The 14,763-nt window shown below is 36.8% G+C and overlaps 1 protein-coding gene across 2 annotated transcripts in view; it reads left to right on the forward strand.

Moving 5' to 3' along the window:
* PARD3B (par-3 family cell polarity regulator beta) overlaps nt 1–14,763 on the forward strand; it is a 431,776-nt gene that overhangs the window by 221,342 nt on the left and 195,671 nt on the right. The window contains exons 12-13 of one of the 2 annotated variants that reach the window (XM_074829348.1): nt 5,822–5,980; nt 11,271–11,400. In XM_074829348.1, coding sequence (XP_074685449.1) covers nt 5,822–5,980; nt 11,271–11,400 — 289 coding nt within the window. Of the gene's footprint in view, nt 1–5,821; nt 5,993–11,270; nt 11,401–14,763 lie in introns of both variants that reach the window. The other variant, XM_074829347.1, reaches the window with a different exon arrangement.

Raw genomic sequence — 14,763 nt, forward strand, 5'->3', positions numbered from 1 at the left:
AAAGTTTGCATGCTGCTAGGCTCAGTGACAGAAAAGTTGGATATCTACATTTATTGTCTACCTGCACTGCCTTTGGTCCTCCCAAAGTGATACAGGCAGACCCATAAAAACCAATCAGAAGACAAACTTCTTTACAAAGATTAGAAATTGACAATTCTGTCAATGTGTTTAATTTATGCTGTAAATAAAAAGCTACCTCATAATTTTCTTTCTTTTTTTATTCAAAATTATTTTTACCACTGTAGTAAAAATGTGGCTTGGCGGAGCCTGACATCAATTGTGCAGAAGTTACTGATTGTTCTTGAGGTGGATGGAATTGGTAATATTAAATTGGTAAATGACAGTATTATGAATTGTTCTGCTCCCTCTAAGGACTATACAAGGACTGTTGTATATTTTTATGATTAAAAAGTGTTTGAATTATTTTCTAATCTTTAAGAAATCTGTTGACTGCATTTTTTCCCAAATATAACTTGAAAAAGGTAACTTTCTTGAAATTAGAAACAAAAGTCTTAATCTTTCAGGGCTAGTATGTTTAATTCTTGTGGATCCATAATGTAATTTTTTTCTTTTGTGTTACCTCAGCAATTCCTTGCAGTTCTCTTTTCTGTAAAAATACCTTTTAATTCAGTGTATGTAAATTCCTCTACTGACATCAGCCTGCTGAGTAAGACAATTCACAGCATTAAAACTTTCATGATCATCTATTTACAGCAGCTGGTAAATAGTAATAATCAAGGATTTAGCTTTGATGTGTATGTTTAATACTTTCCCTGCTTCTATTATTTACTTGTCCAAGTCCCACAGTTATTTCAAAGCTTGGATCTTCTCAGGTATAACTGAGCCTGGTATGTGCTGTTCAGAACACTGTCCATTGTTAACTCAGGGCTAAATGACACGTGAGTAAGGTCATCTACTTGGCATATATCAGAAATGAGTTAAGGCACGATTGGTGAAATTAGGGCTTAGATAAACTCAATTTATGTGCGTGTCTGCTACAGAGTACAACTCATTTTACTGTGAAAATGAGGCTGCCCTCCTTACTTTCCCTGAGTAATTGTCCACACCAGTTGCAGTAACAGTGTATATTGCCATGAATAAACTCATTGTTTTGAATAGCAAAGTTTGTGGAGCCATATTCCAGCAGCATTAATAGGCTGGCTACCTGACTTGTGTCTATGATGTGACATAAGACAACCCTTTCTAGCTTTGTGTGTTTACTACTCTCTATTCTCCCATAGTTACTCACTCCAGTTAATTTTGGCTTGAAGGGTCTGCAGAATAATAAAGCAGGACTTCTGTGCTCACACCTAAGTAAATGAGCAACTGGAACAGTTAGTCACCATGACTGGAAGATTATTTTGTCTTGTGATAACCTGTGGTCCTGTGACCTATTCTCTATTCTATCTTGTTATAACCCTTTCATCAATTAGAACTGTGTAGTAATAGATCTGAGTGTAGGCTCCAGAGCAAATGAGGTAGTAGCTGAGGCTCTAGCTTCAACCAGAACTGTTCAGAGAATCTCTCCGATGTGTTTTATACAAGTACTCACAGAATACAGTCATTTTGGCAATGTCTTAAGAACCTTACTGAATCTTACTGTTACATATGCATGGAGAACAGCTGTCTTTCTCCTGTCTAATGACCTTTATACAGAACAAAACATAATCAGTGGGTATTAGCAATTAATAAAATTTTTTGTATCAAGTTAAAAAGCATGCACATATTTGTGCATAAATATTTAAAATGTCCTTATTTTAAATGTCGTCTTGTAGCAAGTTTTAAAATAAAAAGCCTTTCTTTCCAGCTGGTAGTTGTCCAGAGCATTTTCCTGTGCTATTCATTGTAACTCTCTGAAATGGAATATTATGGATTTAGACGTGTGCATTTGCTTTTCAGTGTACAAAGTTTTCTTGGGAAACTATCAGAGGAGGAAATCAGAATGCTCACTGACATAAGAAGTCAGTATTTCTCACTTCTGCATTTAGAGTTTAAAATTTGATCTGATTTTGTGATATCATGCTAATTTAAGGGGGAGCTTTATCCCCTTGTCTGTACAGTCACCACTTGTCTTCAAAAGAAGACATGTAATACATCGACCTTCAACACATTTGTTTCACTGCTGAAGTAAATGCTTATTCCTTCTAATGCTGCATAAAGGTTTTGATACATTAAATTTCTTTCACCAGTGTGTTTTTTAGAATGAAGAGTTATGTATGAGATGCAGAAAAATTTGGTTGGTTACTGTTAACCTGTTATTGGTCTGAACTAAAGGTCTGAAGAGAGGCCAACATTTTTAGTGTTTTTCAAAACATTAACACATTAATCTAGCTCTGATGTGTTAGTGGCATTACAAAGTACAATAAGGAAGTTGTTAAAAAAATAAGCAAAAATTGAAGTCTTTAATTCTATACTTTATGATTTTTTTTGTCCTAGCTATAGGTTTTAGAAAATATCAATTCATCTTGCATCATACATGCTACAGTAAGACCCAGTGCTGTTGCTATAGAACCAAAAGAAGTAAAAATGCCTTAATGTTCTTAGTTGGTATTCTAACACTGTATCCTGCAGGAGTAAAAACAGTTGCTTTTGCTGATTGAACCATTATGTCCTTTCTTAATCTCCTTTTGTAATTTTTGAAGTGTCTAGTTTTTATCATCCCTGAGATAAGAGGTTACTAAGAATACTTGATACTTGTAATTATGCAGAGCCTTTCATGTGAAGAAAACTAACATTAGACTGAGTTTAAATGCATCATCTTTCCCCATAACTTTAGGGATTTCAGCCTTGTTCATCTCAAGACATCTTGGCTTTTCACTTGTGATGCATTCCTGATGATCAGGTACTTGCTGTCTACTGCAACTGAAATGCAGCAGAGCCATTATTATAGAAATAATGGAGTATTTTCTACATGTGCATTTCTTCAAATCAAGCATGGTGTAGGTTGAACGTCCTTGGGGCTTCTGAGTGCTGTTGCAGTAAATGTTGCTGCTTCTCTGCAGTGCATGGGGAAATTGGATGATTGCAGTAAATGCCATCAAGGAATTCCTTCTGAAAGAAATGTCATTGATGTGATAAGGGAAATAACTAGGTGTGCTTTGATTAAAAACATAAGTTCACAAAGAACATGGCATTATATCTCTCTGCTCTACTGTAAAAAGCATGAGAGTCTTGTGACTGACTGTCTGAATATGGTAGCCACGTGGTGGTAGGTTCTACCCCTTGCTGTGAGTCTCCATAAAAAAAACCAACATTTTTTGAATAAGCAAGGGAACAGTAACTTCACCCTTTATTAGACTAGCTCACTTGCAGTTTCAGAGATGGCATTTGAAAACTGTTTTGCTGAAATGCCAAATGTTGTTTTTCTACTCAGAAGCCACAAAGAAACCTACCTTTCAGAGATGAAAGAAAAAAGTGTTAAAACAACATTTAGCTTGTTTTGAGCCAAGCAGATTGTCTTGCAGTTCAGGCTTCTAAACCAGGCCATAACACCAGTCATGAAAATCTGTGTTTGGAAACTGTGTAGACATTGGGAAATTTTTTTTCCGTCTTTATAATAGCAAAAGGGTTTTCTGTGAAATAACTTCTACCTGAGCATGTGTGAAGAGTGTTCAGCTGTCTTCCAGCCTACCTTGTACAGGTGACTTAGCAAGTGCAGTTGATCAGCATTTATAAAGCATGCACACCTTTTTTCTCTGATCATGGTTGAAGTGTTGAATTCAAGTTGAATTTTGCATTTAAGTGGAGCATATAACAGAGTGGGAAGAAGAGAGATGCATCGAAAGAAGTTCTTTAAGAACTGACATTACTAAAATATAAGTAAATACAGAGTCTCATGCAAAAGTATTACAAGGCAAATTAAAAATCAGGCCAATTCAGAGCTCTCTGAGACTGCAGTGATTAATTTAAAAATATGCATTCTCTTCAGGACAGTTGCATAGTCAACAGATACAGTCATGACAAGATGCATTTGACATTGTATTTGCATATACTTTAGTAAGAAGCTTTAACAGGTTTTTATACGTGGGTGTTTATCCACAGAATGGAAAAAAAGTAATCCAAGAACCTATGGGACCATAGGAGGAGGACATGAGGACCTGTAAAATTTTCAGTCTTAGAGAAACTCACAAAAAATAAAATCTTATTTCCTTAAACTCCTGTTGCCATGAATGGCTCCATTCATTTCAGCAAATTTTGACAGAACACAAAGGAATTGCAACATGTGCAAATAATAAAACTCCTAGTTCAACAATGTTAACTCTTCTCTCCCTAAACTTTAGCATGTGTGATGGCATCATTTTGTATGTAGAGAAATGGTGGGGTTAACCTATTGACTTCGGCTGTATGTAAGTTTATGTTGGCATGAAATATTCAGCAGAGAAGTAGGAGAGGTTTCAGTATCTTTTCCAAATGCCATTGCTGTTTCCTATCCTCCATTCCCATACCCTCCTGAGAAAAGTTTTATTTCTCTTCATTTTCCTTCATTGAGTGACTCATCTCCCAGTTCTGTCTTTCCATCTTCTTGTCCCTCCCAGTTTATTTTGGATTCTGGTATATGCCTTTCTTCTTCAGCTCCATGGCTATTCATACTCTGCCGTGGTAATGATGATATCCAGTTCCAACAAAAATAACACTTAAGGAAGCTGGGTTTGTCACAGCTACTGTAACTCACTTGAGCACAAATGACTTAGACTTGGCAGCAATAGCAGAATAGTTAATTGAACAACTTAGTGATAGAAATAAAAACCAAAAAAGTATATATATTTTGGATTACTCAGATGCAGAAATATGTAAACAGTTCAGACAAGTGCCTTATGAAGAGTATGTAATGAGCCTATGAATGAATCAGATTAATTTTAACCAAGCAATGTATTTGTATGAAAGTTCTTTCCCTGCTATTCTTTCTTGACTGCCCTTCTATATTGGATGTCTTCAGTTTCTTACTCTTTTTCTTCCTTCTGTTGCCAACCTGATAATTGTGAACTTGACAAGCTTTAAAAGAAACTCTTGTCTCTTAATTAAATAGACCTTATTTTCTTGTTAAAGAGAGAAAAGTCCACAGCACATGTTTTTATGAAAAGAAATAAATCACAGGTAATAATGACAACAGTAATAGGACTTATAAATCACAAAATAGCAGTGTCCACAATTTTATTACACCTGCAAATGTCAGTTAACCTTGGCAATGAAAGTGAATGACTTTTTTCAAAGCATAGACTACCTCATATGGCTCAACCCTAATTTTATTATTGGCAGCAGGTTTGGATGTTAAAATACATGGATGGCATTAATTAAAATAAGGATGCTTAAGTCTTAATGACCATTCTGAACTGAGAACACTACCCCATATGGTAGCATGGTAATTGTGACAAGATAGACACTAGTGAGATAATAAGACAAAATTTTTGGAGCTGTTTCTTACCAGACCCCAATAGCAGATAATAATGCATGTAAAATATGTTGCAGTACTCCTTTGCGGTTGCTCTGCAGATACTAACAGCTATGGTGTGGGTCCTTTTAACTAACCAAAAGCTCCTTTTCCTGTTTTCTTTATGGAGCTTATACAAATTAGATTGTACATGCAAGAAAAACAGCAGTGTCTACTATGTTTGTAATTCCCCTATGAATTCTTCCCAAAATACAGTAAATTGTGGGGGAAAAGGTCAATTAATTGAATTTTTAAAGGAAAGTTTCTTGTTTCTTAAATTTTAGAAAGCAATGTCTGATTATCTGCATCTTGTGTATGTAACACCTCTGCCTAATAATTCTTGATTTTTAAAAAAAATATTTTGGGTTTTTTTTTTTGTTTGTTTGCTTGTAGGATGGTCGTTTGCGAGTAAATGATCAGCTTGTTGCAGTAAATGGGGAGTCACTTCTGGGCAAGTCAAATCATGAGGCTATGGAAACATTGAGGCGCTCCATGTCCATGGAGGGGAACATTCGTGGGAGGATCCAGCTGGTAGTTCTCCGGAGACTAGAGGTGCAGATAGAGGTGAAGCAGTAAATGCGTTTATTAAGATAAATGTCTTTCCAGACCCAGTGTTTTTGCATACAGGAGATGATGGCTAAAGTCTTGGTCACAGAGAGCTCCTCCTGGCAGAATGAATTCTTGACTTCCTGGAGTCAGGATTCACACAGTGTTTCTGGTTGGTATCTTCTGGTCTTGCTGTTTCTGTTGAGACCAAGCTAAATGTTGCCTCTTATTTTAATTTGACGAAGTGTTAGAACAAAAGCAAATGTGGTCCCAAAAGGGTTAATTTGGGACTAATGTGTTGATGTAGTTTTGACTGTCTGCTACCTCCTCAAGGCAGTAGCTGGGATAGAGACAGTTTGAATTCTTCTGATTTCATTTGTTGTCATGGTCAGAGACTTCAATATCTTAGCGTGATTTGGATTTTCATTCACTATTGCTTTTTCAGTTTCGTTAGTATTTAAATTCACTCCACTTTTTCTTTCTTCCTTTTTTTTTTTTCTTTTTTTTTTTTTTTTACCTTCAAGGAATTAATATTTTACTTTACCTGGTCAGATGAGGGCCCACCACTTTGGGATGGGTTTCTGAGTTGATTAACATAAAACTTCCTTAAGTAAGGTAACAAAATAAGAGAAGAAAGAAATTTGAAGTTATGTTTTCTAGACCTCATATACATTGATGTTTGTCAATCACCTCTTATTTTGGAAAAGTTTGGTTTTATGATCTCTCTTGCTCCCTCTCTTTCATGCATTCACATATGCACACTCTTTCTTCATATTTACATAGATAATATGTATGTATGCTGGCTGCCCTTACTACTCAACCCAGTTTTAATTTTGACCCTTGAGTAAATATTTTAATGGTTTTTCAACATCTGTACAGTTCATTAAAATAAAAATACATACAAGTGGATTTGTGGTATAAAAGGTTGTAATAAATCTCATTATAGAATTCCAAGAGATGATTTCAAGTTTCTTATTTAATAAGCATTGCTGGAACATCTTAAAATGTTAAGAACAATCATGTTTGTGGGTGTATTTGCATAAAATATCAGAGGGGGGAAGAGAACGCAAGTATCCTTTTGGTATAATTAGCTCAATATTTTTCTGATAATTTTCTATTTGATTTACTACCATCATTGATTGATTGAGAAATGGATTTAGAAGCATATTACTTTCTGAACATTATGCTCTAACTTTATTGGGAGGACACTTTGCAAAAGTGTCACTATGAATTGTGCCAGGAAAATATGAAAAATGTTAATTAGCAATTCCGGAATGTTAGAGGGAGACACATTTTTGCTTTCCTTTTCTTTGTGACATAACGTTAGGTGTTGTAAGGAGGAATTATGAAGTACATGTTTTATTTATTGTGCACTCTTTGGTGGGTTGTCTTGCTATAAACTAAGCTGAGCTCTTAAATACTTCCTCATAGGGGTTTATTTATAATACGCCTTGGAGACTGAGAGAGTTGGGGTTGTTAACCTGGAGGAGAGAAGGCTTTGGGGAGGGAGACCTTATTGTGGCCTATCGGTACTTAAAGGGGCCTTATGAGAAAGATGGGGACAAACTTTGTGGTAGGGCCTCTTGTGGTAGGACAAGGGGTAATGGCTTTAAACTAAAAGAGGGTAGATTTAGACTAGATATAAGGAATAAATTTTTTCCAGGGAGGGTGGTGAAACACTGGAACAGGTTGCCCAGAGAGGTGGTAGATGCCCCATCCCTGGAAACATTCAAGGTCAGGTTGGACGGGGCTCTGAGCAGCCTGACGTAGCTGCAGATATCCCTGCTCATTGCAGGGGGGTTGGACAAGATGACCTTTAAAGGTCCCTTCCCGCCCAAACCATTCTGTGATTCTGTGATTATTATTTTGCTTGTTCTATTTAGATTGCAAGTGGATGGAGGAAGGGGCTTTTTGTTCTGTTTTCCAGTTAGGGCTCCAAAGACTACCTCAATGCAAGGAATTGTAAGTGCCTCCTGTGGTATACCTTGTTGTGTAAGACAGTGGTGAAGGAGGTGAGGTGTTGTGTTGGTATTTCATTCCTTTTCAGAAGCGACTGTGTTCTGGCCCAAGGAATTGGAGCAGGTCCTGGTACTGTTCTGGGAAACTGTTTCAGTGTAGTGAGCTTGCGTTATTTTTGACAGGTACAGTTCTGTTCTTCTAATTCCTGTGGCTCTTCCCTCCAGAAAGCTGAAGCTTGTTTAAAGCTTTGAAATACTGGTAGAAATGTCTCTTACATTTCAGAAGTTGCAAACAGTTTGGGATTTGTGTTTCAGAACTGTCCTGTTGTAACGGGGATATTGTAATGGTGTGCTAGTGAGATAAGCTAATACCATTGCTATTGTGAAAGCAAATCCCTCCTAAAAGATTAAACCCAAACCAAATGTAACGCAATTCTTGTGTGGAGGTTTGAGACATCAACCCTTATTTTATTTAAGGTCCAATTGACATGTTTGAGGAAGATAACATGTAAATTGCCGTTAGAAATGCACACATAACCCGCTTATGTGCCAGCTTCCTGGTATATGCAATATGGAGCCTAACAGAAAGCCCACCCTAGTCTGACTTCAAAAGGTTGGGAAGGGCACTGGCTCTGTACTGCAGCTGAGGAGCTGAAGCATAGTAGACTTCTACTGAAAGTGCCGAGTAAGTGCGAGCTAGTGCCTGCTTTGTGGGGTGGAGAGGCTGATGTGTGCACAAGGCTGTAGGGATGGAGACGGCCCTGTCCTTTGATATACTTATCATACAGTAAATATCTTTTGAGAATGTGTATGAATAAGAGAACACGCCTTCATCTTTTGGGGAGCTTAGAAGTCTCTTCTGCAAAGAACCAGAAGGCCGAGTGTGTTCCTAAGCTGTTTACCAGTCTTATGCGGAGCGGCTGAGGGAAGAGGGGTTGTTAGTGTGGAGACAGGGAGGCTGAGGGGAGACCTAATCGCTCTCTGCAGCTACCTGAAAGGAGGTCGTAGTGAGGTGGGTGTGGGTCTCTTCTCCCAAGTGACAAGTGATGGAACAAGAGGAAAAGGCCTCAGGTTGTGCCAGGGGAGGTTTAGATTGGATATTTGGAAAAATGTCTTCACCGAAAGGGTTGTCAAGCATTGGAACAGTCTGCCCGGGGCAGTGGTGGAGTCACCATCCCTGGAGGTATTTAAAAGACCTGTTGACATGGCCATTGGGAACATGGTTTAGTGGTGGACTTGGCAGTATTAGGTTAATGGTTGGACTCAATGATCTTAAAGGTCTTTTCCAACCTAAATGATTCTAGGATTCTATTCTATGACGTAAGAAAGGTAGCTCACCTTCAAATAAAGCTCACTCTTGCAATTTTTCTTCATTTAACAAAAGCCAAAGTTTTTAAAAACAACTTCCAATCAAACATTAGATTGACCTAATAAAAATATGAGGCTGCTTTTTATAGTTAAGTGTATAGTTTTGTATATTAGATATATGAATTTTAGATAGATAGATTAGATAATAGATGTATGAAAGAGGTAAATAATCTTGACTCATGCCCTGTGAAGAATGCATAATGAGGTCTTGATTGAATCAAATTTATTTTAGACAGGAATTAATTTTTATAGGGTAGTCTTTAGGTTCAATTGTAATTCCATTTGAGTCTGGAGACCATAGCAGAAATGGGTTGTTGCCCATTCTTTCCTTTCCCAAAACCAGCTTCCTGAGTACTGCATCTCAGCTTGGTAGAAGGAGAATACGTTTAGAAATGCATTACTGTTTTTATTGGTCAGGACGCTAATGGAGGTCTTCCATGACAGCTATGTTTTATAAGCTGAATACTCTAATTAGGCTGGTTACTGATCAGTTGTTGGGATATTGATTGTGTCATTTATCAAAGAGCTGGAAAAGCAGATCTGTTGTCACTGTTAATTTAAGACTCTCTATCCCAGTGGGTACAAGTCTCCAATGTAGTAGCAGTTTGGATGTTGCAAGGCTTAATTTAGCTAGCAGTATCCATGAGAAAGTAGTAAATGTGGACCTCATGATGTAAGGAATCTTATGTAAACTAAAGAATTTCTAAGGTAACAAGAAGAAACATAATTGTCAGTGGCTGTGGTGTGTGTGTTTCTGTACTGAGGTTCAAAATAACCTTTTCAAATGACTCATGATTCACTGAGAAGGAGAGAATGTTGCATGTACAGCCTATCCACTGAGACTCCATTTGCAGCCATATTGTTGCTTGAGCATCCCACCATTGATTTGTGTTCTGAGGTGCATTTTTTTGCCCTTTTAGAATTATTTTTTATTGTTGTTATAGTATAATGATACTATAATTATAATTATTAAGCTTGAAAGGCAGGTTGCAAAGTGATGTAACACATCAGTGTCCTTACACATTGGTTTGCAGGCAATCATTTGCCAATGCATTAAACTTCTCACATCATTTTACAAAGAAATCATATGGGTTAGATACATACATTTCTTTTGTAGATGTGACTATGAAATTTAAGGAATGATATATTTACTGTAACATTTGCTGGCATAATGAACATGCACTTTAAAAATAGAAGCCAGTTGGAGGCCCCTTCAAGAAACAGATATAAAATCACAGAAACTATAAAGGTTATTTTGAAAACTAGCCACAATATTCCCCTGTGTGGGTTTTCTTTTTTCACTGAATAACAAGTACAGAAACGTCTTTCTGGGTCTGTCCCAGTTTTAGAAACTGTGATTTTTAAATTTTTTTTTCCCCTTTTTTTCTTTTGAGCAACTGCTCAGGAGAATAAATTAGGCGATATGGCATGTATGGGGGGGTGGGAAATGTCTCAAAAAGAAAAGCTGACTAGAGGTGTGACAGGAGTTTGTTTAGCTGCTAGCCAGAAGACCTGCGTTTGGGAGTTTGGTGTAACTCCTTACTTGCAAAACTGCTCTAGTGTGTGATCATCAGAACATATGTACTCAGTCTCTGAGAGAAGGGAACCAGCTGGCTGGCAGAAAAATACCATTGGCATTGCCCGTGTTCTTGTGTTGACAATGTCACAAGCTGCCCTCCCAGATGGAGAATTTGAATGAAGCCAGTTGTGGGTCATAAAAAAAACCGTCCTCGTTTTTGTGTATCATTCTTAATGATTGTTATTGCTTTAGATACCGTCTTATTTCATGGTCAGCAAAAACAGTCATTTTGAAGATATCTTTCAAGTTTCTCATTTGAAAGTAAGCAATGTACAGTGAACATGTTACATTACACTGTATTTGTGTACTGTCTGTAGTGATGGCTGATCTTCTGCATTGTTGAACGTTTAATTTTTTTTTGTTATAATGTGTGGTTCTGTTTTTCCCTTAGGAACGCTCAGACCAGGGACTCTTCCAAAAATCAGCCTTTGATGGAAGTCATAATTTTGCAGCTGCTTACCGGCGCAATGATACTATTCTTCAGCAATTTGTCACGTGCAGTCCTCAGGAAAAAATAAAAGGTACTCTCTAGATATCCTTCTCTGTGCTAAAAGAAGGTGCTTTGTGGTTTTGTTTTTTGAAATCCACAGCCACTAGAAAAGCAGTTAATTAATTAGAGTAAGTGCACACTATGTTACTTTGAGGCTTGAAGATCCAGCGAGGGTGGGAGAGCTGACTCAGAAGTTGTGAATTAGATTCCTGGCAGAAATTCCAGTTTAAGTAACAGTTTCTAGCTCGCTGCCCCAACACGTAAGGTTGGATAAAAAACAAATGATGAGTGCAAAATATATGTTGTCAAAATGTTTATTTTCTATATATCTTTAATGAGTGCAATGATTTTTGCACTGACTATTTAGATTATGTCCCAGGTTATTATAAGCTAAATTAATTTATACAAAAGCGTGATATTCATAAAGTACACTTGCTTATTTTAGACTTAAACGTAAAACCTGTTCAAAGGTTAGAAACATTCCCTTAATTTACAAATTGGAATTACGTTAATGAACTCATTAAATAAAATTAGGTAGACGTGTACATTGTACAAAGAAAACCTACATATATGAGCGTATGCAAGCATATAAGTAAGAGCTTTTAAGACCACTTAGTTTCCTGTGTTCTTTCATTTCTGATGGCATAGTGTACTATCTATCCAGTTTGCACCTGACTCAGTAAGGTACAAGTTATTTGAAAAGTTTTAGGTATTTGAGATGGTCTTGACCCCGGTCCTTTTACGTGTGCTCTTATCCTTCAAGCCAAGCACATACTTAAATACATTCCAGTAGGAGAAAAGTATTTTCTTTGATGTAGTTGAATTATGCATGATTTTTCTCACTTCCCTAGACAACTGTGGAATCTGGGTTGCCTGCAAAAAGTAATTTCATAGGCTGCCATGATGACTGTGTGGGGTACTTTTAACCAAAACCAGAGAGCCCATATCTGTAAAGCTCAAGAGAAACTCCCTTATAATTTAGGGGTAAATCATTTGTGACTTCAATATTTTGAAAGTGTGACTCCAGGTAAAAATTAGATATAGACTCAAGTATAGTAAATATTCAAGGATCAGATCCTTTTGTTTAGATCTACCTTATATTTCTCTTGTATGGAATTTACATTGATTCTGTAGTTACAGGAGAAAAGGGTCATCCTCAGAGCTAGCCTGCCCTGTAGATTTAGTCATTGCCAAAGGATCAGAAAGCAACAAATACCTTTAAACACTTCCTTAAAAAACATATAAAAGCAACTGGTCTGGAACCACTGATACAGGTGAATGGCAGCAGGTAACTTTAAGTGAAAAGTTCAAAACAAAGAATGTGGAAGAGCTGTACTTTCAGATAAGGATTCTCCAGCTGTAATCCAAAAATCAGGATGAGTAGTTTGCAGATCATTCATAAAATCCTTTTCAATAAACACCTCTTTAATTAAAGAATGGTGATAAGAAGGCATTATAGCAAAAAAATATGATTGCCTCAGAAGAGAATGTGTGTCAGATATGGAAAGCATGCTCTGGAGTGCTGCTGAGGGCTACTGTCAGGGAGGGTTTGGCATGGCTGGGGCTTCCCAGGCATGGACTGGGAGCAGTTTCTTTCTCTAATTTTGAAGTCGTAGTATTAATTATTATTGAGCTAATACTCATTCTGCTTTCTGCATGAGCTTGTTGCTTATTGCCAGTCACAGGTTCAAAACTTGTTTTTTTGCACTGTTTCTTCTAAAGTTTTGTCCTCAATCTTTCAAGGCAACTGTAAAGGCAAAACACTGCACCCGTGCACAATCCTTATTTAACTCAGTTACGAACTTTAGGTTGTATGTCTGTTTAAGGATGTGCATCACAGACATAGTGAGCTTCTTGTCAGTCCTTTGTACGTTCTTGTGGTGTACTGTCCAGATCTTGTATGTAGAAGTAGGATTGGTACATTTTTACAAAGAATAATAAAAGATAGAAGAGATTTTTAACATAATATAGGATCTAAGTAAGAATTTAATGACACGAGCTGTATTACATTTAATAAAATGTCACTTTCTCAATTAATGTTTTCTAATAAGTTATTTCCAGTATCATTCACTGCTCCTACCAATAAAATTCTTATAAAAGCTCAGCAAAAATACACTGAAGCTTGGGCTGCTAATATTGCTCTCTGTTTTAACAGTCTTTTTTATTATACATGAGCAAGAAAAACTAATGTCTGGGGAAAAGTGGTTATAGCCAAAACATTACGTTTTGTCTTGCCTGTGGATATTTAAATGAAGGGGGAAGGGATACTGATTCAATATTGAAATGCCAGTGTTTGTTCTATTTTTGCATGAATAATACTTGCTGCCTTCAGGTCCTCACTTCTTTTGCTGCCAAGCTGTTGCACAGATTCAGTGTTTTTTAGAACAACCTCTTTGAGAATTGATACTTCAGTGCCAGCAGCTTTACATTTCTGGTGTTGAAAGATTACTGGAATGTGTTTCATTAGAGGTTCTTATATATTTCTTATAACCCTACATAATAAATGGTTATAGGGGACATGCTGTCATCTCTCTGGTTAAGTAGTAGAATAATCATAAACTCTCTCTACTACTATAGACTGCCAAGTCTTCATGGTTGTACAAGGAACTCTGTTTTCATACATGTGTGGTAATGTCAAGATAGAAATTAAGAAGATAAATTTTAAATTAATGTTTAAATTTTGCTTGTAAACATTACATATATCTTATAGACAGACTCAATTATTTACTCTCCTAAACTGTTTCGTATCTGAAAATTCAGTACATTTTGTTTAGTGGCTTAGCTGTTCCTCTGATCTCTCTGGATCTGTTAACATCATTTCCTGAGGTCTTGAACATGGAGCCAATGACTGCCTCTTAAGTTAAATTCTCTCACTCTTTTGCTCCTGCTCCCATTTTGCTGGGAGCTGTAGTCCCTTGTGATCATTTCCAATTCACTCAGGAATTCTGACATTTTTCTATCTGTACCATTAGTGTACTGCAAGAAAAATGCCAGTGCTAACCTGCCACCAAACAAAGCCTGTGTGAAATGACATATCAATTACTGTGAATCAAAGTTAATATAACTACGTGATATGCTCAATCTCTTGCTATGGCTAGCAGAGGCTGCTCAAAGAGGGTAAGGCACAATGTAGGGTGTGGTGTGAATTATTTTTTTTGTCCTTCTTCCATTGGGCATCTGTTTCCTACTTCGTGTAGTCAGTGGTTTAGGGACTTCCTAAATCATAGGTTCTGTCTGGACCATTGTGCCATTGATAACTCTCTAACTTTTAGTCCATTTCTTAATATTTTTTTTTTAAATTTGGTTTCCAAAACATCCTCATGGGAATGAATTCCATGATTTAATTGCACAGGAAAAAATACTGTTTGGTGTTTGTCCTAGGTGTGCTACTTGA

The sequence above is a fragment of the Strix aluco genome, chromosome 6 (genome assembly GCF_031877795.1).
Source record: "Strix aluco isolate bStrAlu1 chromosome 6, bStrAlu1.hap1, whole genome shotgun sequence".
NCBI lineage: Eukaryota > Metazoa > Chordata > Aves > Strigiformes > Strigidae > Strix > Strix aluco.